The 25,067-nt window shown below is 40.1% G+C and overlaps 4 protein-coding genes across 4 annotated transcripts; all 4 read left to right on the top strand.

Moving 5' to 3' along the window:
- The first annotated feature begins 207 nt into the window (after positions 1–207).
- LOC124309484 (uncharacterized) lies at positions 208–6,720 on the top strand. Its single transcript, XM_046773151.1, has 13 exons — positions 208–703; positions 833–1,048; positions 1,138–1,507; positions 1,604–1,941; positions 2,015–2,248; positions 2,336–2,587; positions 2,664–2,827; positions 4,481–4,712; positions 4,779–5,148; positions 5,222–5,559; positions 5,633–5,866; positions 5,954–6,205; positions 6,275–6,720. The coding sequence occupies exons 2-13, from the start codon at positions 862–864 to the stop codon at positions 6,436–6,438; spliced, it is 3,135 nt and encodes a 1,044-aa protein (XP_046629107.1). The 5' UTR covers positions 208–703; positions 833–861; the 3' UTR covers positions 6,439–6,720.
- A 2,795-nt stretch (positions 6,721–9,515) lies between these two features.
- On the top strand, positions 9,516–14,467 carry LOC124308685 (probable cytochrome P450 6a14). Its single transcript, XM_046771641.1, has 6 exons — positions 9,516–9,954; positions 10,912–11,281; positions 11,370–11,707; positions 11,832–12,062; positions 12,153–12,404; positions 12,474–14,467. The coding sequence occupies exons 1-6, from the start codon at positions 9,768–9,770 to the stop codon at positions 12,635–12,637; spliced, it is 1,542 nt and encodes a 513-aa protein (XP_046627597.1). The 5' UTR covers positions 9,516–9,767; the 3' UTR covers positions 12,638–14,467.
- A 129-nt stretch (positions 14,468–14,596) lies between these two features.
- LOC124309483 (probable cytochrome P450 6a14) lies at positions 14,597–15,551 on the top strand. The gene is made up of 4 exons (XM_046773150.1): positions 14,597–14,660; positions 14,769–15,002; positions 15,096–15,343; positions 15,411–15,551. The coding sequence occupies exons 1-4, from the start codon at positions 14,597–14,599 to the stop codon at positions 15,549–15,551; spliced, it is 687 nt and encodes a 228-aa protein (XP_046629106.1).
- Positions 15,552–16,376: 825 nt separating this feature from the next.
- On the top strand, positions 16,377–24,941 carry LOC124309482 (uncharacterized). Its single transcript, XM_046773149.1, has 14 exons — positions 16,377–16,560; positions 16,947–17,257; positions 17,338–17,707; positions 17,775–18,115; positions 18,180–18,413; positions 18,494–18,745; positions 18,827–18,988; positions 19,316–19,343; positions 21,848–22,059; positions 22,139–22,508; positions 22,580–22,914; positions 22,987–23,220; positions 23,298–23,549; positions 23,615–24,941. The coding sequence occupies exons 2-14, from the start codon at positions 17,068–17,070 to the stop codon at positions 23,776–23,778; spliced, it is 3,144 nt and encodes a 1,047-aa protein (XP_046629105.1). The 5' UTR covers positions 16,377–16,560; positions 16,947–17,067; the 3' UTR covers positions 23,779–24,941.
- The last annotated feature ends 126 nt before the right edge of the window (positions 24,942–25,067 follow it).

Raw genomic sequence — 25,067 nt, 5'->3', positions numbered from 1 at the left:
AAACTATCAATGGAGACACTTACGTAGTTGAAGATACATATATGTAAATTTGTGCGTAATTTTTGTTATTTTCACCAAGGCTATTCCTATTTGGTCCGCTGTGATTATCAGCCACTCATGTTTTTATAGATAGAACGTGCTAGCAACCGAATACCCAAGTGGGGATTCTGCTGATATAAGGATCTATTCTTTGGCCGAAGATTGGCAGTCGGAAATTCTTTTCTACCTTAATTTGAACCGAAAACCCGGAGATCGTGCACATGGAGTAAAAAATTATTAAAAAGTCGCGAGTTTACGCGATTGTGAGAAACATTATTTCGGTATAAACATAATCGGAATACTGTTGAATCATCGTGAGTATTTGGCGAAATTAATCTGCTGGTAGGTCGTGAACGTCACACGTCGTTAGACGAATCACTCTCAAGACTTGGGGGAAATATTTGTTGTTAGTCGGGTCACTGTGGGGTTATCACGAGAGATTCGCAGAGGCATTTTGATTTGCTAAAACCCCGTATAAAAGCCGCGGAGGACGGCAGTGTGGAGCATTGTTTCGCGAACAATCTCTAAGAACTTATCGTTCCTTCGTCAAAGCAGCGATACGATTGTATAAAGAGAATCGCTCCAAGAAATTTGAAGTGAACATCCAAGAAGCATAAGAAGAAAGCATTGCGCGACACAATAGGTGAAAAATATCAAATCATCCGTGAGTTTATCCAGGCCTAATTTTGCTCGATATTGCCTCAGAAGGACATAAAAGTAGATTGCAAGTGTTCCCGGATTGATCACGAATCTTTTCTCCACAAAACTATATAATTGTGTCGAATATTTTCAGCCCTCTGATTGGTATCGGATATCGAAACGATGGCGCTTTACTCGGCGTTCTTTCTTGTTGAATTCTTGGGGATAATAATTGCGGTCCTCTGTGCCATTTACGTCTACTTCAAGTATGTGGCCTTCGATTATTGGAGTTCAAGAAATGTCGTCTCCTATGAGACGATTGTTCCTTTTGGCAGTATGTGGCCTGTGTTTTCAGTCAAATATTCGATGGGTGAGTCAACGGTCTTTCCGATGCAAATTTACTTTGGTTCCGAAGTCATTTCGAAACACTATAGCACAAACTTCGTATCTCTGTTACAGGTGAATTTTTCCGCGATGCCTACTTGAAGTTTAAGAAAAATCCTTTTTTCGGTGTCTACACCTTTTACAAGCCTGCGCTTGTGATCAACGATCCCGATATCATACGCCTTGTTCTGACAAAGGATTTTACGCACTTTCACGATCGTGGAGTATATTCCGAGGAAAAGATCGATCCTCTGTCGGCACATCTGTTTGCGGTCCCTGGTGCGAAATGGAAGTACTTGAGGACCAAGTTTAGCCCCACATTCACTTCAAGTAAAATGAAGCAAATGTTTTTCACCGTCAAAGATTGTTCTGAGACACTCGCCGCGTTTGTGGCGGATAAAGCGAAGAATTCGGAATTGGTCGAAGTGAAAGATCTCGTAGCAAGGTTGGTTTATACATGGTTGAATAATTACAAATTTAATTGAAATCAATTTAACGTTGTTTAGTGGGAATTAACGTTACCTTATTTTTTTCAATGAAGGTTCTCCACCGACGTTATAGCCTCAACGGCCTTCGGTCTAGACTGCAAAAGCATTGAAAATCCTGATGTGGAATTTCGAAAGATGGGTCGAAAAGCTTTTGCGACCAGACCATTGACAAATTTTCTATCATTTTTCGCCCCGTCCATATTGAAAACATTCCGTATGCCTGTAACCGACAAGGATGTTACCAAGTTCTTTATCAGTGCATTCAAGGAAACCGTCCAGTACAGGCAAGCCAATAACATAGTTCGAAAGGACTTCATGGATCTTATCATGCAGCTGATGAACAAAGGCTACGTGAAAAATGACGACGAGCTGAAACCGGCGCAATCATCAGGTAATCTTTCGTATCGTTGATTTTTAAATAATTGAAACGGGGAAATGAACTGAGAATTATTTTGCCTGCGCAGCGCTTGACTCTGAAAGAATCACAATGATGGAAGGAGCTGCTCAAGCTTTCGTCTTCTGGTTGGCTGGCTTCGAGACATCTTCATCAACCGTGACCCACTGTCTTTACGAGTTGGCGTTACATCAAGACTTGCAAGACAAAGTGGCCGATGAAATAAACACAGTTCTACAAGAATTAGGAGGCGTATCTTACGACAGCGTCAAGGCGATGCCCTACCTTGCCAAGGTCGTTGACGGTTGGTTTCTTTCAATAACAATTCCTTCAACCACAACTACCGAGTCCCATAACGAAGTGCTGTACAATGTTCTCTCGCTTTTTTCAGAAACCCTGAGAAAGTATCCATCAGTACCAATTCTGAACAGAGAGTGCACGAAAAAGTTTGAGCTGCCCGGCACTGGTTTGCGCATCGAAAAAGGGACTGCGATAGTCATCCCAGTCCTCGGGATTCAATCGGACCCAGACATTTATCCAGAACCAGAAAAGTTCGACCCCGAACGATTCAATGAGGAGAACGTCGCAAGTAGACATCAGTACACTTATTTACCGTTTGGTGAGGGGCCGAGGAACTGCATCGGTAAGTTGATCTTGTGGCTCTCAAATATGACTAATTCGATTGGATATAAACTGATTGATTTTTGATGTTTTCGCAGGCATGAGGTTCGGTCTGGTACAGACGAAGGTTGCGATCATCAGTTTGCTTTCCAAATACCGTTTCAAACCTGGACCAAATCTGAAAGTACCGATGGTCATGGACAAAGGAAATCTCGTGCACTGCCCTGACAGTAATGGAATAGTGCTTCGCATCGAAGAGCGATAATCAGCTTTATCATAAACATTCTTTTATATCACCGTAACTACGTAAGTCAAGTTGAAAAATAAAGTTCTTATGCTACAACTGCATTCTTTTGAAAAAAAAAAGTATATATTATACTTGATTGCCTTTACTTTCGGACAAACTTGTTCAACACACTCAAGTCAATTTCGTCATTTTGGCTCAATGTGTAAAAGCTTTGTTACCCGGAACCTAGGCGAGGTTTAAAAGCTTGTAAAGAGATAGAATAAAACCTTCGAAAGAATCACATGTCGAGAATAATTTCTTTCCAACACTTCAAAAGTGCAATAAAAGATCACACTCTATCGAGATTATAAAATACACGCACGGACAGTTGAAACCGAGAAGCTACGCGTAACGTAAACACGAGGCATATACGAGTAATCGATCAATTATGTCACACTAAATATTTATACGCAACATTTATCTAACACATCCCACCGAGCACCCAGCCAAGACTCATATCCATCCCCACTCTCAACGACTGTAATCAGCAAATATACAAGTCATGCTGAGTGTAGTAACATCGTTCTGTATAATGTACTCATTGATCGGGGATCCAGATTGGTGTTATTTGCCGATGCATTCCTTCCGATTTCAGAATTGGTTTCTTATTCTCACCATAGGTCGGTTACATAGCCAAGAGTTATAATTTATGGTGAAAATACGTGGGGTCAATGGAAGGATTTCATTATAAATTCTTAGGGATTTCTCATCAATTATTTGGGATGTGTCATAAGTAGAGAGAGCCACTCTATTTCTCTAATGTAGTTCGGTCCATTTTAGTAATAATAAACTAACGAATCCGCCCTGCCTCTGGAACTCCCAATTATGCAACTTTTATTTCATTCCAGCCACTGGCTCGGTTGAAATGCAGCTACCTCTTCAAAAACAACATTTTCTAGGGATGTGGTTACGTTGAAAAAAAGCCTGCTACTCAGGGTCTTTGTTTCGCAACCCTTTCCACACTATTCATTAGGCTAAGGGTTCACAACTAATCCGAACACTAAAAAATATGCCCGGAAGAAATATAAACCAATTTTCTCAATTATTAAAAAAAAAAAAAAAAAAACACTACGGTAAAGAAATTTTTATCAAACATTGAAATCAAAAATTTTATAAACAATAGTAATACTTTTATGAGTGAAATTTTTTGATAAGGCCTCCAGATTGAAATCCACGTGATTTTGAAAAATCGGAGAATCACAGAAATCCAATTATTCGGCAGGTTGTTATGGCTCAACGATAGTTCCAAAAATTTGAAAAAAAATTCCTGGCTAATCCGTCCGATATGTTATTGAATTATTGATAAAAGTAGAAAAAAAAAACAATAGGGGCTAGAGAAAAAATGTGAAATATCCCAGGAATAAAATTAACACTAACTACGAGTCATCACGAGTAAACTTTCATCGATAAAACCAACTCACACGTTGCTAATCGACTATCCCACTCAGCCTAATCTCCACCACGAACGAAGATTGGTGTAGGCATATAACGAGGAGGCAGCCGGAGGACAAAGTTAGAAACGATACGATCACATCATTCAGTGGGATCAACGCGCGCGGTAAGCATCTCTGCGGTGTTTTGCTTCGGTAATGTAACAGCGGAAAGTGTTGAAACAAGATTTGAAAAATACATCTCTGTGTTGGACCGAACGTGAGGTGGCCTTTCTTTCTAACAATGGGGTTTCTTTCCTCATACTTTGTTGTTGATTTTTTGGCAGTATTAATCGCCATTATCTTCTCGACGTACCTGTACATGAAATATGTTGTTTACAACTACTGGAGTTCGAGAAACATCGATTACATCAAGCCGGTAGTTCCGATCGGCAACTTGGGACCACTTTTCGCCGGGCAGCGATCGATCGGTACGTAAAAACGGCCAGAGGTATTATTTCAGGTGATGAAAAAGTGTCAAACATTATTAATTACAGGCGAACTCTTCCACGATGTCTACGCGAAGTTTAAAAAAATCCAGGTCGTCGGTATCTACATTTTTCACAGGCCGAGCCTCGTCGTCAACGACCCAGACTTGATACGTCTTGTGCTCACAAAAGAGTTTTCGCACTTCCACGATCGTGGTTTACACTCCAATGAAAAGGTCGACCCCTTGTCGATGCACTTGTTTGTTGTGCCTGGCGAAAGGTGGAAGTACTTAAGGACCAAGTTCACCCCTACATTCACTGCGAGTAAAATGAAGCAGATGTTCTTCACGATCAAAGAAAGTTCCGAGACACTGGCCACGTTCGTCGGAAGAAAAGCCAAGAATTCCGAATTGATAGAGTTCAAGGATCTCATAGCGCGGTTAGTCAATCAACCGTTGGTGAATATGCAACCATGAGTAAACAATAACGATATCTCGTTGGGTTTGTTTCAGGTACGCCACAGACGTTATAGCCTCGGCGGCTTTCGGAATAGAGTGTAATAGCATCGAGAATCCGGATGCAGACTTTCGAAAATGGGGACGCAGGATTTTTCAACCCAGACCCCTAAAAAACGTGGTGGCACTTATGGTCCCATACCTGTTGGACGTATTCCGTATTCGCGGAGTTGACAAGGAAATAGCGGACTTCTTCATCGGTGCATTCAAGGAAACGGTGGAGTACAGGATGGCTAACAACGTAGTCAGAAGAGACTTCTTAGACCTGGTTATGCAACTGATGCAGAAAGGTTCGGTACAGAATGATGATGGGAAAAAAACAACGGCATCGATAGGTAATATTCCGACTGATTTCTGTTCAAAGATTCAAAATGATGAAGGCAACTGAAATTTTTTCTAATGAAACAGAGACTGATACCAAGAAAATCACCATAATTGAAGGAGCTGCACAGGCCTTCGTATTCTGGGCAGCCGGTTTTGAGACGACCTCTTCAACCGTTACCCATACGCTTTACGAATTGTCAGTGCATCCGGAAATACAGGACAAAGTGGCCAAGGAGATTAACACAGTAATTGAAGAATTCGGTGAAATATCTTACGATAGCGTCAAGGCGATGCCGTACCTTGACAAAGTCGTTGCCGGTTGGTTTCTTCGAATAATAATTCCTTAAACTCTGAACGATTGAAAACCGCGATCAAGTTCCAGCTGATGTTTCCTCGTCTCTTTAGAAACGCTGAGAAAGTATCCACCGGTGCCGATGCTGAACAGAGAGTGCACAAAAGATTTTGAGATACCCGGCGTTGGCCTCCGTGTCCAAAAAGGTGTTTCGATAGTCATCCCGACTCTCGGACTCCACATGGACCCCGAAATATATCCAGAGCCTGAAAAATACGACCCCGAACGTTTCACCGAAGAGAATATCGCCAGTAGACATCAGTACAGTTATCTTCCGTTTGGCGAAGGGCCGAGGATCTGCATCGGTATGTCGATTTCGTGGCTCTGAAATATGAGAGTGAGTGTAAACTGATCGAATTGTGTTGACTTTACAGGTAAGAGGTTCGGTCAGGTACAGACAAAGGTTGCGCTTGTCACTTTGCTCTCTAAATACCGTTTCAAACCTGGACCGGGTTTGCAAATACCGCTGATAATGGACAAAGGAAATCTCGTGTATTGCACCAGAGATGAAGTAGTGCTTCGCGCCGAAGAGCGATAATGTACATTGGCTGTACTTGTAAAAGTAAAATAGAAAATGCTAGTCTTTTCATGACAAAAGGTGATCCTTATTTGGTTGTGGAGAAATTTAGATTGGGACGCCACTCCAATCTGTTCAAAATCATTGAACAAATCTCTGTGTAAAGTCTCAAGCCGCTACATCAACCGGAAGACGTGCCTCAAGACTCCGAAAGCTTGAAATGAAAAATACCAGTGATTTTTATAACAATTTATTTCGTTTTTTATGACTTTGGTACAAATAAAAAGAACGGTTTGAAACTTGGCAGAGTTGTTGCTTAAAATGATGGGAACAAACGATCAAAATTAAAAAATGTTGAAATTATTATTTTATTATATACTACTCCAAAGATATAACTTCTGACGAAAATGTCTTTCAGGTCCGAGATATAACACCTTTATAGATTCTTAGGAATTTCGTAATAATGATTTGTCACCTAATTAGAATCTATAAAGTAAACCCTGGCCGGAATCAAAATCAGAACAACGTACTGCAACTTTTCTGTAAACCTGGGTGCTCAGCGCGACTAGATAGGCAACTGAACCAATGTAAGAGGTCCGCCACGCTATTTATGAAAGCACGTGACTTGGCAGCTGACGCAAACTAAGTCGATAAGGTATGCAAATCTTTTCAGAACTGGTAGTACAGACATAAGATGTAATTTCGGTTGCTTATCTGTTGGCGCTGGTTTACACATAACTCCTGGTAGATACGAAATGACTATACGAATTCGCACGTGGCTTTTTATCAATCCTACTTACTCTTATCTGCCAAACGACACGAAACGAGTATTGGTATCGAGGTATTACGCGTATGAAGTGTTTGCGAAATCGTATGATAATGTTACAGTCGCAGTAAAATGTTAGGTTCCATTGGCATCCAAACTAAGATAGAGTATTTGCATCGAAATTTTATCGAATCACGTGAAGGTATTTCGAAAGTGGTTGGACGGGATTTGAAAAATGCCTCAACCCAACACCAAATTTAAACTGCATTAGCGCCTTTCTGACAATGACGTTTAATTTCGCAAAATCTTGCATTATATGCTCTCTGTCGATAAGATTTATAACCTTTGGCTAATGGAGTTTGAAAAACATTGATAACAAACCGGTAGTTCCTATTGAAAGCAATTGGTGCCGATCGACGGCAGATAGCGATCAATCGATATGAGAAATTTGTCAATTACTTTGGACCTCAAAATAATCTTCGGCAGGAGAATTTACGAGTCAATTTTTCCACGATGCGTTCTTGTAATTAACAAACCAGTCAGTTTTCGGATGTTCCTCCATTTCACAACTGAGATTACTGACTGTTTCATGTTTGACATTTATGATTCAAAATCATTCGTATTAACCTGTGCAGGGAAAAAAGAGTACGATTTAACTGTTCTGAATTCAGACTTAAGCCCGGTTTACAGATCTTGTCGTGTCCAGGTTTACGAACTTTGATGATCTGCGCGTGTGCATTTCTCGCTCAGCACGTCCATGCCAACTATCAATACGCATGATTTTAATTATTCTTTTTTTTACAGAACACTTCAGTTTAAATACATATTCATAAACAAGCACAGATTCTTTGAATCGATTCTCAAGGTTCGAGCTTACAATACTTTTACTCACTGAATTTTACAAAATCTGATTTTAGATTCGTAATCACCGACCTCAAAACCACAGGATACTATCCTGTTGTAAAAAAGTTGACTCGGCACAGTAACTTGTGAATAAAAAGGCTTATCGCATACCAACCGCAAAATTGTATCGGGATTCTCTAGAAAGTCTGAAGTGCGTGAAATCTCAAGAAACGTTGTAACCGTAATCGTCAACGGATATGTGAGGACTGATTGCAAGTCATTCCACTAGGGGGAACTTATCTGGTTTAATCTTGTAATTCACGCTGGGACACTCAGCGTCCCACCATTCTTTTGCAGCGTTATAATTACTCAACTACAGTTTTGGTAACACCTGCCAAATCTTTTTTGTTGCACATGATCTCTGAAATATTTATAAAAATTTCTAAAAAAAACACAAAATTCATTTATTTATTTATTTATTTATTGCAAAAATAGAACATGGAAACAAATGCTCGAAATTAGTACTTTTCCACGAAAAAAGCATTTTCTGCTAATCTACCGTGAAAATTCAAATGTCAATTTTTGCGCAAACTTAATACAAACCGAAAATTTTTTCTTGTTTCTGTCTGTACGTCATATTGAATCCGCGATTTTGAATTCTCGAATTTCGAGTTCAGATTCGTAATCAGTGACCCCGAAAACCAAGTACCGTCAAGTTTTTATCAAAATCAAATCACTTTTTGAACATATGTTCGCCATATTGAATTCGCCATTTTGAATTTTGGAATTTTACGTTCAGATTCATAATCAGCGACCCCAAAAGCCCGTGAATACAAAATTTCAAGTGAATCACATGTACGGAAAAATGTATACATGAAATGGTTACCTTTCTTAAATCATTTGTCTGTCAAAATTGGAACTGATAAGGATACTCAAAATGAAGTGAGGTTATGTATCATGCCTTACAGCATATTATCACGACGTTTTTGGGTGACTTGACCAGCAGGTTATCTGAAATGATTAGATATCGCGATGAAACATCAAAAACGTTTACGGCACTAACTCTGTCTTACCCAAATCTTCGGAACTTGACAGGGTTTTTTTTTCCAAATTCAGTGAAGTAAACATGTCGCTGATTGCGCGAAAGTCTCGATTCAATCTCATCAAAATCATGTTCCAGACAGAACCTACCCACAGTACCTACTCAAGTAACTACTCATGTTGATCATTTGATGAGGGTACATAATTTTGTCAATATAGAAGTTCGAATGAACGAGGTGCTCAGGCCATGTTTAATTCTTTAGTGAATGTATGGTACGCACTTTTGTAAACACGTTCAACATTTGAGAATGGAAGTATCTCGTCACTGTTTACACTTCGTCAGATAGCTATGCATTGAGAGTAAGGCAGTGGAGGAAGTTACCTGGAAATTCCGGGAAAAACCGAGTGGGGGAAGATGGGGGGATGGCAAAGTATATAAGCCGATAACATGTTTGGCGTACAGCTCCGGTCTCGAGTGGAGGTTGACTGATATTGCGACGATGCATGGAGTTGGTTTCGCGTTGTTTCGAACAAAACGAAAGAACTGAACAAAGAGATTTTTCTGCGCAGGATTAAAGATTCGCGAAATCCGGTGCTGTGAGAAAAGTTTTATCGAAGTGAAAATTTTCAGGTTGAAAAGCCTGACAAACGTAGCAAAGTCTTTAAATTATATTTCTGTACATTGGAAGGTACAGAAAACATGGTGGTTCACTCCAGCTATTTCCTCCTGGAATTTGCCGGGATAATAATTGCCCTTGTCATATCTGTTTATGCCTACCTAAAATATGTGTCCTTCAGCTACTGGAGTTCGAGAAATGTAATTTCTCCAAAGCCGATCATTCCTTTTGGCCACATCAAGCCCGTCACAACAAGAAAACGTTCAATAGGTATAACAAAGTGCCGTCAAGTGTTTTTGCATCATCCGAACTATAAATGGTTGATTTGTATATACAGAGTGATTCAATTCAAACTGTGATAATGGAAGGAGCTGTGTCGATGAATGAAGCCCAACCCCTCAGCCAATCTAACGAATGTTCAGTATATACGCCTGTGAATAAACATGACTTTCACATGCCAAGGTGAACCTAATTGTCGACATTTCGTGCTGCCGTCTTTTCATTTTTGCCACATCTTCGTTACCGTTTGTTATTCACGGTGGTTATCTATATGTAGTCTTCGAATCTTACTTTGACAACAACAATAATGACTTCTCGACGTTATACCAAAGATTTGCCAGATTGGCTTGATGAGTACGGTCTAATTCATCCACTAAGCTCCTTCCATTTCTGGAGTTTCAAATGACTCACTCCGTATCGACGACTGCGTCGATCAAGCGACTATCTCGGGTTTCGCTTGCAAAACCGGTTATCTCGGTTTCCGCTTGAAGAACCGCCTATTCTGGACTGCACGTGAAGAACCGGTTATCTCCAGCTAAGGTTGAATGAAAACCCGGCTGTTTCGTTCGTGAAATTTTTGCGGCGTAAATTTAGTTGGTAGAATAGTTAGACTCCATACAAAACTCCTCGCTGCAAGAATGCAAATAATACCTACTCCAACCATTGATTCAAATCTCCGTTCGAAGCTTTTTCTCCCTAATGGGCACATTTTGTCACCTCGCCCCTGCATGTAGAAATATAATAATACAATATCCCCAAAACGGAGCTTGCATGAATTTCGGAGCGCAACGGCGAGTTTTGTACGGAGTCTAACATTGATAACAACTGAATTTACGGTGAAAAAATGTCACGAGCGAGACAGATAATTTTTTCACCCAGCCATTGGTATGTGCCCTTTTAACCGAGGATTAATTTCGTGAGTGTAAATAATTTTCTGGTATGTCGCAGGTGAACTTTTCCAAGATATCTACTCGGAGTATAAGAAACATCCAATTATTGGCGTTTACTTGTTTACCCGGCCTAACCTCGTCATCGCCGATCTAGACCTCTTACGCTTTGTTCTTACAAAAGAATTTCCGCATTTCCACGACCGTGGAGTTTACTGCGATGAAAAGACTGAACCACTGTCCGGACATTTGTTCTCACTGCCTGGTGCCAAATGGAGATTTTTGAGGAACAAGTTCTCTCCCACGTTCACTTCCAGCAAGATAAAACAAATGTTCCCTACGGTTAAAGAAACTTCCAACAGACTTTCACTGATAGTCGAGAAAAAAGCTCAAAACTCTGAAGTGATTGAGATAAAAGATCTTATGGCAAGGTCAGTTTACCTCTATAGAGGTCCAGGTTTCATTAAGCTGGTAGAAATGTATCCAAGTACTAACCATCTTCCGTTTCTCTCGTCAAAGGTTTTCCACCGACGTGATCGCTTCAGTGGCTTTCGGTATTGATTGTAACAGCCTAGAAAATCCAGATGCTGAATTCCGGGCGATGGGTAGAAAGTTTTTTGCCCCAAGAAAGGGTATAGCCGGACTTGTTTTTGCTTTTCCAATTTTGCATAAACTGTTTAAATTTACCGCGATTCCCGAGGATGTCACTAATTTTTTCATGGGCGCTTTCAAGGAAGCAGTAGAATATAGAACGGCCAATAACGTCGTTCGAAGAGACTTTTTAGACTTGGTCATACAGCTTATATATAAAGGCTACGTTCATAATGACGACGAAAAAGCACCGCTGCCTGGGACAGGTATTTTGCCAATTTTTGCTTTGGATTACTTACATAAGATTCCTCTCTCATGTTTAGTAGTTTCTGTTTTACAAAAAATAGAAGAGAGAAAGTTGTAATAGTTTTTATTTAAAAAAAAAAAAAGTCGACGAGCAGAAGATTACCATGGACGAAGGAGCCGCACAAGCATTCGTCTTCTGGGTTGGTGGCTTTGACACATCATCGTCAACGGTGACCCATTGCCTCTACGAGTTGGCGCTGAATCAGGAATTGCAGGAGAAAACAGCCGCGGAAATAATCAGAGTCCTTGAAGAATACGGGGACGTAACTTACGAGTCCATCAGAGCGATGCCCCATCTTCACAAAGTCGTTTCTGGCAAGTTGTTCTCAACATTATATTTTACACATTGCGGAACGGCTCGGTCCTTTGACCAAACATCAGTTAATGTTCAACCGTGATCCACAGAAACGCTGAGGAAGTACCCAGTCGTTCCGATACTCAACAGAGAGTGCACCGAGGATATTGACCTGCCTGGTACCGGCTTCCGAGCCACCAAAGGTACTAAGATTATTGTCCCGGTTCTTGGAATCCATTGGGACCCCGACCTATATCCAGAACCAGAGAAATTCGACCCGGAACGGTTTAATGAGGAAAACATTGCCAAGAGACACCCGTACGCTTACTTGCCATTTGGTGAGGGCCCAAGGAACTGCATCGGTACGTTGGTGTTGTAGCCTTCGATTATTAACACAGGTTCAAACTGATTTGATTCCGTTTTAATTGCAGGTATGAGGTTCGGGTTGGTGCAGTCTAAAGTTGGCCTGATCAGGATGTTGTCAAAGTTCCGTTTCACTCCAGGTCCGAACTTGGACGTGCCTTTAATAATGGACAAGGCAAACTTTGTGCAGATGGCCTTAAACGGGGTAACATTGCGTGTCCAAATGCGATAATGCGACGGAGTCAATGTGTAATATTTGTGCCATACAAGTTTAAGATTCCCTATTTGGAAAAACGGTACCTGTATATACATTTCACAGGTTTCGAGAACAAAACTTTCAAAGAAGGTGGTGGAAAAAATTGTTTACAGTTACCGCTGGGATTTAGTGATTATCTGAGGTTGATAACGTCACATTTTCCGAAATGTCTAGGTATCACAATATAAAATCCATCCGCCGTAAGATCAGTCGTTTCTTACAATATTACTGTATATGCTCTAAGATGTACAGTTACAGTGGCAGATAATGAAAAAGCAACTTCTTACTCTAATTGGTTATTACGGTATTATAATACGTTTGGTGGATGCTTTGAGTGAAACTGGATGCTCGGACCAAATATCCCAGGCTACACTTGATGTTCTAAAAAATTCGCAGCAAACATATCTCTGCAAGATTTGAAATATTTCAGTTACAAAATAAATAAATAAATAAAAATCAATTTTTCACTGCTTACGTCGGTTGCGCATGAATTAGTCTCTTAGTCTGTTCAGTTTCAAAATAACATATTATCGAAGACTGACACGATCATTAAGGCAATTTGGAAAACAAAATTATAAATTCTAAAGTCAAACAATGAAAATTTTTCTCGTTTCTCGTCTCTTCTGAGTTTCATGTGACTTGAACAAATTAGAGATCTACGATTGTCAGCAGTGAAATGGTGAATGAAATTATTATTTTAGTTGAAATGATAAGTAAAATGACGAACCGTTCGGATCATATTTTCTACCCAAATCAATTACCATTATATCACTCTCCCAATATCGATTTGTACCAACAGATAACTAAACCATTGTTCCAATACTTCACAAAATGGTTTAAGTGCGAGTACTGCTAAAACATTCAAAAATCATAAGTACTTAACATCCCAGCCAACATCTGCGCACGGGAAAGAGCTAAGTCACAGAATTTCTATCCGCACCTAATGCATTTGCGATTGTATCGAAATTCTTTTCTACGATAACGGGAGACCAAATTTTTTGATGGATTAAGTCAACAATGACATATCTTTATTCTTTCTTTCACGCAAGGATAACTTTGATACTGGCGATTAGACAACACGAGAGTGTACTTTCTTCGGTATTCAAGTTGTGTTAATTGATTTTTGTATCTCTTGAAGAGTCAAGAGCTAATTGTTTTGGTTGTTATACCTTCCAGTACAATTTATTACCAACGTTGAGAAAAAAAAATGCTGCATTATCCATCAGAGTTGAGATGAAACATGCTGTACGTTCTTTTCAGTTACGAAATGCCTTTGCTAGATCCCATTTACTTCTGTTATTTATAATTTTTATTTTATATTGAACAACTTAACTCTTCATTTTGTTTGTTTCTTCCACTTCCTACTTATTTTTCCATAATCTTAAAATCTGATATGTGTTGCAATACTCGACGTTTCCTAACATCGTCATTATAGTATTGAACATATTTATCTCGGCAGATAACCATACGAGGGTTCCAGTAAAGTTACTAAACAAATACTTATATTTATGCATAACAAAGTGATTTTAAGGAGAAGCGGTAGGAGATGTATTCGTGTTAGAATGAGTTTTAAAGTGAACCGTTGCATCCACGAGAAATCATACGAATAGATGCATCGTTCGTTAGAACAACTTTCGCATGTTGAAGCCGCGCATTTCCGAAAGTAAGGTATTAATCGTCAGTGAATTACCGTCTCAGTGACGGGCTGATGCTAAGCGACTCAAAGAATTTGTAATTGAAAACGGAAAAAATCTGCAAAAGCATTTTGAGATTCTTTTTTTACGTTAATAAAAACTGAAAAAATGATCATTTGTTCCGACTATTTTCTCGTCGAATTTATCGGCGTAATAATTGTTGTTACATTTGCCGCCTATGCTTACGTCAAAGGTATTCGTTATTCAGCTACTGGGGTTCAAGAATTTTTTGGACTCGGTTATGCAGTTGATGAACAAAGGTTACATAAAAAATGACGATGAGAGGTCATCAGCGGCCGTACCAGGTAAAAATAATAAACTTTTCTTAATTGATGAACTCCAAGATTCTTTAAAGACGCAGTGATTTCCATATCAATGTAGATCAACATTCTAAGAATTTTGTCTCACCCAAGATGATCGCGAGGAAAAAATCACAATGCTCCAGGGAGCCGCGCAGACTTATATCTTTTGGGTTGACGGCTTCGACACGTCATCATCAACGATGACGCATTGCCTCTACGAGTTGGCACTGCATCGAGAGATCCAGGACAAATTGGCCGAAGAAATCAACGACATCCTTGAAGAATTCGGAAGCCTTTCCTACCAGAGTGTGAAGGCGATACCGTATCTTCACAATGTTGTTTCCGGTAGGCGTTTCGTAGTTTTTCTTCCATTTCAATAAAAAACATGCTTTTCTTTCAACAGGTGTACCATCAATTTTTTCTTCACCATCTACGCAGAAACACTGAGAAAGTACCCGGTCACTCCGATACTCAACAGAGAGTGCATCGAAGAAATTGAGTTACCGGGGACCGGGCACCGAATTACAAAGGGAACTCCATTGATCATTCCTGTTTTTGGACTCCATTCGGACCCCGAAATATATCCAGAACCAGAAAAATTCAACCCCGAAAAATTCAGCGAGGAGAATATCGCCCAGAAATATCAGTACGCTTACTTACCGTTTGGTGAAGGGCCGTGGAATTGCGTTGGTACGTTGCGACCAACATTTTTCGTCGTAAGATCATATGAATTAGTTTTTCTTTCCATTGCAGACTAAAGTTGGACTCGTCAGCTTGCTGTCCAAGTATCGCTTCACATTAGGCCCGGATGTGAAAGTACCTCTGATGATGGTCAAGACTAACTTTGTCCAGGTTCCCGCAAACGGAGTGACACTCCGAATCCAAATGCGATAATACCGTGCAGTAGTAGAGACCTGATATTTAATCGTGACTACAACGAACAGGTGGACTTTTTTTCTCGAATACATTTGACATGAAATTGTGTTGCTGCAATTGGAGAACGATTCGTGAGTCTTTGGGCAAGTGTATTGATTAAAATTTCATAAGGTCTGTAAGTAAAGTAGAAATGGCAAATATAAAAAGTTTTGAACAATTGATGAATAAATTTAAATAGTTATGAACTTAATCCGACTCGTAGCTTTAATTTGAAACACCAAAAAATTGTTTTTTTGTGGCAACAAATAGTTTTCGCAAACCAAACCGATAATCGTAAAAGAAGATACACTTGCTTGTTTAGAAACATTGATGAAGATGAAAAAATCTTACATTTCGCAAAATCTGACGCTGGCGTCGGAAACAGCTTTTTGCTATTTTTCAGCTGTACCTTTTTTTTGTCATGACAGTTTAAATAACCTGAATAGCACGTGTTAATTATAATAGATATTTCTCCTCTGAGAAATAATCAAGTTTGATTTAATTAAATTGCCAATGCTCGGATCAGTTCATAACAGCACTGTACGTTGAATTTGATTTACAAAATTAACACACTTCTCGGCGCCGGTCACTTCGTTGTATTTGAGATTTGCTTCAAGGCTGAAGCTCTACCAAATACCGAGAAATAAAGTAGCAGTTAATCGTCAAATCGTCCAAAATTACTCAAAAACTCGTGATAACAGAACACGGTACGCGAATGCACAACCTTTCCTACCTCGCTCGCTCTATTGGGACTCATCATTCGCAAAATATACTGATGTTAATTGTGTGGATACCTGATTCCAGATTTCATTCACCAGCCTGAGCGAGAAAGAAATAGAAAAAGTAAGAGAGACTGTGGTCAGATTAGATTGTAACGGAGTTAGGTTGACCTTGTAGATGCGGAGATATTACCAGTCGCATCATGGATTCTCCAAGTATGTAACGTTCAAGTGCATATACTAAAGTCGTAAATATGGAAATCAGTAAGGTAAAAGTCCCGAGTTCAGTAGGAGTTTTAAGACACATTCGACATAGCATGTGATAAACATTTGCAAGGAATAATCGGCATTTACAATTCAATGAGATCACTCTTGTTTGTCCTGAGAAAGAACGCGTGGTGAACACTGATTTACGGTTAGCATATAGAATGACAATTATGCTTTGATGAAAACTTCGGTTTTTACCTCACGAACCACGGATTATTACATAACAATTTGACCTTCTCTTTTTCAATCGATCAATGTGCATGATACAGGGATTTGGATACCAGCACTAATATTTTTGACTATACATAATCTTGAGTGCGAATACCTCGACCGTTGACTTGTTGAATCATTCTAAAGCGTAGTCTGTTACATAATCCAAAATTCACAGTATAGCTTAGGCCATGGATACCAACACGAAGAAAGGAGTGTATAAAGTGGCCGAACTAACTTGAGGTGGTCGTATCAGCAGTCACAGCTCGACGCTCATTGGAATCTTGCATTATAAAACCATGGGGAATCACTTGGAATATCTGCTCGTTGAACTATTCGGATTGACAATCGCTGTGGTTGGTGGTGTGTACATCTATCTGCAATATGTGACCTACAATTACTGGCATTCGAGAAACGTTGATTACGTCAAGCCAGTAATTGTCCCATTTGGAAGCTTGTGGCCCGTATTATCAGTCCAGACTTCGCTTGGTGAGTAAAACTAATCGATTAGACGATGAGGTTAAGATAATTCGATTTCCGAACAATCTTTACTTTTCTTCACATTGCAGCCGAATTCCTTCGCGAAACGTACATGAAATTCAAAAACAGCCGAGTCGTCGGTATCTACACGTTTTACAGGCCTATGCTTGTTGTAAACGATCCGGAACTGATACGTTTCATTCTGACGAAGGAGTTTTCTCACTTTCATGACCGTGGCTTATACATAAACGAGAAAGCCGATCCTGTTCTTGGGAATCTCTTTTTGGTACCAGGGGCGAAATGGAAGCATCTGAGGACCAAGTTCACTCCGACCTTCACTGCAAGCAAGATGAAGCAAATGTTTTTCACCATCAAAAACTGTTCCGATACTCTGGCTTCCTCCGTTTTGAGTACAGCCAGCAAATCTGAACTTATCGAGGTCAAGGATCTGATGGCAAGGTCAGCTCATGAGTGTCAGTCTACTCTGATGAACCAATTTCACGATACGTAATGATCGCGATTGCAGGTTTTCCACCGACGTGATCGCATCAGCAGCCTTCGGCGTCCAGTGCAACAGCATCGAGAATCCAGATGCAGAGTTCCGGAAGTGGGGCAGAAAGGTCTTCGAGCCAAGACCATTGAGAAACGCGCTTGCGATAATGTTCCCGAGCATCATGCATCTCCTCAACATCCGAGTAATCGACCAGGAAATATCCAACTTTTTCATAAACGCTTTCAAGGAGACGGTGCAGTACAGAACGGCCAACAACGTGGCTAGGAAGGACTTTTTGGGTCTGGTTATGCAACTCATCGACAAGGGCTACTTACAAAGTGACGAAAAGACGGAATCGGTTGACACAACGTCGGGTAAGTTGATAATCAAAGTCGCGAAAAACGCAGAAACTGTATTGCCTTTACTCCCGACTCGTAGATGCCGACAAAGTGAAGATTACAATGTTAGAAGGAGCTGCTCAAGCCTTTGTCTTCTGGCTGGCCGGCTTCGAGACGTCTTCAACAACGGCAACGTACTGCCTTTACGAAATGGCACTGAATCCTGATATCCAAGAAAAAGTTGCCGAGGAGATAAACACCGTGTTGGCCAAGTTTGGGGGCATAAATTACGAAAGCATCAAGGAGATGCACTATCTTCACAAAGTTGTGTCCGGTACGTTTTTCGAATAATTATCACTCAATTTCGTACCGCAAATAAAGACAATCGCTAGTGACAATTTTTTCCGCCAACAGAAACGCTGAGGAAGTATCCTTCGCTTCCGGTTCTCAACAGAGAGTGTACCAAGGATATTGAACTTCCTGATACCGGACTTTGCGTCACAAAGGGAACTCCGATTCTCATTCCCGTTTTGGGGCTTCACCGAGATCCCGAAATTTATCCAAACCCGGAGAAATTCGACCCCGAAAGATTCACCGAAGAGAACATCGCCAAGAGGCACCAGTTCTCTTATTTGGCATTCGGCGAGGGGCCCAGAAACTGTATTGGTATGTTACTTTCGTCACTCTGCATATCGCGAAGCTTCAACCAATGTCGTTCACTTGCTTTTATTTTCCGTATCGTTTTAGGCATGAGGTTCGGTTTGATTCAGACGAAGGTTGGCCTCGTCAGCCTACTCTCCAGATACCGATTCAAGCCAAGTCCGAACTTGAAAGTACCGATCGAACTGGACAAGGGGAACTTTGTTCTTAGTCCGAAAGGAGGAGTGAAACTTCGAATCGAAAAACGATAATGCTTCAAAGCCTAGTTTAGCATTGATAAATATTTGAATTATAATTTAAATCAATGGAAATGGAAATATAATACTATAAAATCATGGTAAAACTAACAAGAAATGCATAAATAATACAATGAAGAATAAGAAATTACGCAATTCAAATTATATCCCATACATACAATACCATCTCAACGCATCCAGCCGCTACTACCAAAAGTTGAAATTGCTGTCTCTGCTGACCTCATAAATTATGTAATACGAAAACACGCGGCGTTCTAAATGCTCAACATATGAAAAATATGGTTTTACCAATGATCATACTTACTGTATCCTGATTCAGCTGTAACATTTACGGTTATGTTGGCTGCGTCAGTCGTTCCAATTTGCGTTGTGAGCTACTGAAATTCTGTATCGTGTTACCTTACAAGAAGCATAAACAATTACGGGAATTTATATTATTTCAGGATCAAACAAACAAGTTTATACACATTGGACCTGTTGGTTCACTTCACGATAGCGTGGTGGAACCACATTTGTTTACATAAATGCCTGATCGGACATAATGGGAAGCCTGGGTGCAGGGTAAACTGGAGATATTGGCTCGTGTATATTCATGCCCTATCAATGCGGTAAACAAATAAAAGTCAGGGTATTGAACCAAAGTGGATTATTTATCGATTCCAAATGCCCAGTAATTACAAAAGCAAGTCAAACCGGCATAATACGACGATTATTCTAATGTTGACGATGCGAGCGCAGACAATGTGTGTGATTGTTCAGATAAATAATAAATGGTGTTTTTGTAACTTTTACTCAACTGCAAGAGTAATTGTCGTTTGTGCAATAAGTTATTTCATTCCCACTGTGAGTAAATATTTTTTTTCATCATTTTCCTTTGGTCCCCATTTTACCTGCACCTTCGGGCAAAATGGGGATTTCTCTACTTGAAGATAAAATAATATTTTTGATTCAATGATAAAACATTCGCAATTTACCTCTTGATGGTGGCCAGATAAAGTTCCACAGATGACGGAAATGAGTAGACAATGTCTCATTCATCGGAATAGCCAAATTATATCCATTCCCTGACTAACGTCCCCATTTGACCCGGCTCTCCCCCACGTGAAGAAGAATAACGTTTCAACTCGTAGAAAATTATCATCGAGGCTAGCTGGAGTCTCTCACTAATTGTGAAGTATCATGGATACTTCGGTACCCACCCATCGTTACGAATAGAATGCATCGACACGTTGAGTCATTTCGGTGCTGCAGCGCATTGGTTTCCTAATCTTTAGGCAGATGAGATAATTCTTCGTAAGCGTGTCGGAGATATTTTCATGAATAATGTTAACGACTCTATTTTCATGTTATCAAGTTCGAAATAATCCACAAGTCATGGCGTCAAAACACTTATCTTGGACGTGCAGTTAATGAGGTAAAGAAACAAAGAACGGCCTTAAGGGTACCAGTACATCCTCTTTCAAAAGATAATCAACGTAGTTCTTGACCAAAGTTCATTTCATGGCGAAAGAACGTTTTGTGAAAAAAATTTCTGTCGCATGGATTTTTCTACACCGATGACCGAATTCGTTCTTTTGCCGCATCATGTCCTTCGAAGTCACCATTCCTCATCGTATTAACGTAAGGAATTGGAAAAGAAAAATCTGTCGATTGATTTATGTTTAAATTACTATGCGTTTCTACAGAGTTTCAATAAGTTCAAAGGTTAAAAAGAATTAGTCCATTTCCAAAACCACAACTCAAATCGATTCCTTGATAAATACGTTAAAGGTGACTGTATCACTCCCAAAGCTAGAATAAATTAGGCTTCGCTTTCCGTAGAAACGAACTCTGAGGGATCGCACTCTGTAGAGTAAGATTTCTCCAGAAAAAAACCTGTAAGATATTTTCCGTAGGACTTTTACTCTGCAGGATAGATTTTTGCAGAATCAGAGGCCTGGTCGTTTTTATTTTCGATGCCCTATGTTCGACAATAAGGAATGGTTGATTGAAAGATATGAGGCATCGTGAGGATGAATTGCATCATCGAGGTGGAAAATTTCTTGTCAAACAAATTTTGTATTTTCAACATTTTTTTTTTTTTGCTGTTAAATAAACTTTGATTATGAAACAAGTCGTTTTGGACTACATTAATTTATTGTAAAAAAAAAAAAACTGTACTGGGCGCCTTAGTTAAAAATTGTTTCCTTCTCTTCTTTCAGAAGCAATTATTAGCAAATTGAGTTTTTGGCTATTATACAATTCGATTGCGTTATTAATCCTAAAACAAGTCATTCTCACATGCTACTTTTGGCCCACGGGTTCCACAATATGTTTCCAAGTTATTCTTGCCCACATTTAATTACTCATTAGATTTTAGGTAGGTCTTAAGATAAGACGCAATCGTTTCTCAGTCCGACTAAACGTCTCTTGGCCATGTACGGTGTTTGTTTGAGTTTCGTATACTTTGAAACTGTTTTCTTCAAATTGCTCTGAAAAACAATATCGTGATGATTGGAAAAATTTGAAAACATGATAACGCCGACGTCGAGGCTCTACCGATATTGTCAACCATTCCAATGAAGTAACTGAAACTAAAGTTACAGCTATTACTTACCACTCCACAGTGCGCTTATCGATACGGAAGTGGTTCGATGTCTATATAAAGGCTTTCTGTAAGCCTATGTGCTACGTATTTGACGGGATATGAAAAGTATCGAACGACCGTTGCTACTCTCTAGTTTATCAACTTTTGATGTGCCAAGTGCGTTTCCAACACTATAGTCCTTGGCTGTAGTGCCGCTACCTTTGATTTCCCATAACACCCTAGATGTAGTTGATTACATTTGTGAGCATCCTCATCTGTCTGAAGAATTAATTCTCCAGTGTCTATCATGATGGTGTTTTTCACGGACAACTATCTTCTCCAAATTCTTGGTGTGATAATTGCAATAATCGGTGCCGCCTACATGTACCTAAAACACATCGTCTACAATTACTGGAGTTCGAGAGGGATTATTCAGGGTGAAACAACAGTACCGTTCGGCAACTTGTTACCGGTCCTCATGTCCAAGCAGTCAATCGGTGCGTTACAACTTGATATTCAACAGCCGAAATTCCATCTAACATCCATTTTTAATCCATCCGCTCGTTTTGTTCTCAGGTGAAATGCTGCGCGACGGGTACGACCGATTTAAGAGCAAACGCGTCTTCGGTATCTATTCATTCCATAGACCAACCCTGGTAATCTGTGACCCAGACCTGATCCGCTTCGTGCTGACAAAGGAGTTCACAAAATTTCACGACCGCGGAATGTACGTAAACGAGGAAGTGGACCCGATGTCGTCCCACCTTTTCCTACTTGGTGGTGTGAGGTGGAAAAAGATGAGGGCAAAGTTATTGTCAACGTTCACGTCCGTTAAAATGAAGAACTATTTCGGCGCGGTTAAGGATTGCACTGATAATCTCGTCCGGTGCGTTGCCGATGAAGTGGAGAAGAGCGATCTCGTTGAAGTGAAGGACATCATGGCCAGGTGAGTGATCGACCTTGCGGAACTGGGAGTCGTTCAGCGATGGTTAGAAACAGAAGAATCCTCGGTTACAGGTTCACCACTGACGTCATCGCCTCCATCGCGTTCGGAATAAACGGCAACAGTCTGCAGAACCCACATTCTGAGTTTCTTTTTTGGGGTCGTAAGACGTTGGAGCCAAATCCAATCAGAAACACGCTGCTGTCAGCGTGCCCACCGATTTTGAAGCTGCTGAATCTCAGCACAACCGACAAAGGAGCTTCAGACTTCTTTATGAGAACGTTCAAGGACATGGTGGCGTACAGAAAGTCTGCTAAAGTGGTGAGAAATGACTTTATGGACCTGCTTATGCAGCTGATGGATAAGGGCTATGTCCAGGTTGACGACGGCAAGGACACCCAGGGCTCAGGTAGGACGTCGAGTCGCTCAAAAAAAGTCAAAGTGCATTGACGATGGTTCTTCTATTTCTTGCATCGTGCAGAGGAAACTGGTGGACGGATCACTGTCGAGGAAGGAGCTGCTCAATCCTTCGTCTTCTGGTTAGCCGGATTCGAAACTTCCTCAACAACGGCAACCTACTGCCTCTACGAAGTGGCACTGAATCCTGAAATCCAGGAGAAAGTTGCCGAGGAAATAAACAGCGTCCTCAAACAGTTCGGGGGAATAACTTACGAGAGTATCGCAAAGATGGTTTACCTTCACAAAGTTGTTTCTGGTTTGTTGATCCAGCCTCTGTTTATCAAATCATCTATCGGGATTAAATGCTCACTTCCTTTCTCTCGCGTTTCACAGAGACCCTAAGGAAGTATCCTATCGTTCCGCAACTCAACAGGGAGTGCAATCAGGACGTTGACTTGCCCAATAGCGGCTTCAACGTTCCGGCGGGTACCCCGATATTCATCCCGGTGTTTGGCATCCACAGGGATCCAGAATTTTACCCTGAGCCAGAGAAATTCGACCCGGAACGTTTCAGCGATGAAAATATCGCCAAGCGGCACCGTTACGCTTATCTACCTTTTGGCGAAGGGCCTAGAACTTGCATCGGTGAGTTTCTTATATGAATATCAAACATAATGCATCACTGTTTTTTCCTAAATTTATTTTTACAGGAATGAGATTCGGCTATCTTCAGACGAAAATGGGCCTCATTGTCCTGCTTGCAAAGTATCGCTTCAAGCCCGCTCCGGATATGGAAGTACCTCTGCCTCTGGATAAAGGAAAGTTGTTGCATGGACCCCTAGGCGGAGTAACGCTTCTGCTCGAAGAAAGATAGTGGAGGATGAAACAATTTTTGTCCGACTGTAGTAACGAGATGTTCACTTCGTTTAATTAACTTTGGATAGACTGGGCCGCGTGCTGCCAGTTGACGATAACAACTGTCCATATGGACATGCGACTCGATTCTCCTTTTTCTCCTTGCTCAGTGAGAGAAAAAAAATGTTCAGCAACTATTGTGGAACGTTGACGTCTGTGTATAAATCTGAAACTATAATTTAATCGATACGCAGATTATAAAGAATAAGTGATATTGATTGTTGAAACGTTTGATCAACTTACATTTTCACTGTTAGAACTTTCCAAAACAATTGTAATGTCAGGAAGCACGTTAGAAAACTGCACGCTAAAGAATGAACTCTAAGGAGCGATGCAGTAGGCAAGGGAGGAGTACAAAAATGCGAAGGACCAAAAAGTCGACGAAACGAAATCCTGAAAGTCAAACCACCAACAAATAAAAACGTAGAGAAACAACAAATACGAAAAGATGACTGGTAGAAAAATAAAAATTGACAACGCAAAAATGCATAAAGAAAGTTGTAGCGCAATTTTTTTGTTTTTGAGTATGGCCAAGATTGCGAATGGCAAATAATATGAGTCATGTCTTTGTACGAGAGTTAAATTATTGTAGCGAGTTTTGGTCTTCCGTAAATAAATAATGGCCATCCTAAATCCGACTCATAACGGTATGTATTTCCTCGAGTACTCGTCGAATAAATTGTTTCATAACGTTATCGAAACTGTGCAGAATGTATTTTACGACCATTACTCAGTTATGATAATTACTTCTTATTTCATACTGTATAATAGGCTGCATCTTCAGCGAGTTGACTGTGCGAACTGGCAGGAAGCAGATATCATACGTATACTTATATCGAGAATATTGATGCTCTTGTAATATCAGATAACACTGTAATCTTCGAGAAATTGACGCGTTCTATCAAAGTCAGAATTTATAAAACTTGAAGAAATTCTGGAGCTTTTTTCGAATAAATATAGCGAAAGCAAATTGCTGAATTAAACATAAGAAATGACGTTACAAACAGCTTTATAATCTAAGACCATCATGCGGAACTCCATTCATAATATTGGTAATGAATAACGCATCAATTTTTTTAAATGCTCCAAATTTCTTGCAACACGGTATGAAACTGACACATTGTACAAGTCACGTTAAACATTGAAGAATAAATATTTTATGTAAACAAACCGATAAGATAATATGATAAGAATTTAATTAACGTCATTTTATTTCCATATTCTTTCCAAATTAATCATACATATAGC

Source organism: Neodiprion virginianus, chromosome 7 (genome assembly GCF_021901495.1).
Source record: "Neodiprion virginianus isolate iyNeoVirg1 chromosome 7, iyNeoVirg1.1, whole genome shotgun sequence".
NCBI lineage: Eukaryota > Metazoa > Arthropoda > Insecta > Hymenoptera > Diprionidae > Neodiprion > Neodiprion virginianus.
The sequence above is the reverse complement of the archived record's forward strand: the minus strand, read 5'-3'. Positions and strand labels throughout refer to the sequence as shown.

Excerpts from the sequence above, each read along its gene's own strand:
- LOC124309484 (XM_046773151.1), top strand. The coding sequence starts at position 862 with ATGGCGCTTTACTCGGCGTTCTTTCTTGTTGAATTCTTGGGGATAATA. Across the intron at positions 4,713-4,778 it reads CGCCGGGCAGCGATCGATCG|GCGAACTCTTCCACGATGTC; the intron begins GTACGTAAAAAC and ends TATTAATTACAG. Across the intron at positions 5,867-5,953 it reads CCTTGACAAAGTCGTTGCCG|AAACGCTGAGAAAGTATCCA; the intron begins GTTGGTTTCTTC and ends TCGTCTCTTTAG.
- LOC124308685 (XM_046771641.1), top strand. The coding sequence starts at position 9,768 with ATGGTGGTTCACTCCAGCTATTTCCTCCTGGAATTTGCCGGGATAATA. Across the intron at positions 11,708-11,831 it reads AGCACCGCTGCCTGGGACAG|TCGACGAGCAGAAGATTACC; the intron begins GTATTTTGCCAA and ends AAAAAAAAAAAG. Across the intron at positions 12,063-12,152 it reads TCTTCACAAAGTCGTTTCTG|AAACGCTGAGGAAGTACCCA; the intron begins GCAAGTTGTTCT and ends CGTGATCCACAG.
- LOC124309483 (XM_046773150.1), top strand. The coding sequence starts at position 14,597 with ATGCAGTTGATGAACAAAGGTTACATAAAAAATGACGATGAGAGGTCA. Across the intron at positions 14,661-14,768 it reads GTCATCAGCGGCCGTACCAG|ATGATCGCGAGGAAAAAATC; the intron begins GTAAAAATAATA and ends GTCTCACCCAAG. Across the intron at positions 15,344-15,410 it reads GTGAAGGGCCGTGGAATTGC|ACTAAAGTTGGACTCGTCAG; the intron begins GTTGGTACGTTG and ends TTTCCATTGCAG.
- LOC124309482 (XM_046773149.1), top strand. The coding sequence starts at position 17,068 with ATGGGGAATCACTTGGAATATCTGCTCGTTGAACTATTCGGATTGACA. Across the intron at positions 22,509-22,579 it reads GTGAAGGACATCATGGCCAG|GTTCACCACTGACGTCATCG; the intron begins GTGAGTGATCGA and ends CCTCGGTTACAG. Across the intron at positions 23,550-23,614 it reads AGGGCCTAGAACTTGCATCG|GAATGAGATTCGGCTATCTT; the intron begins GTGAGTTTCTTA and ends TTATTTTTACAG.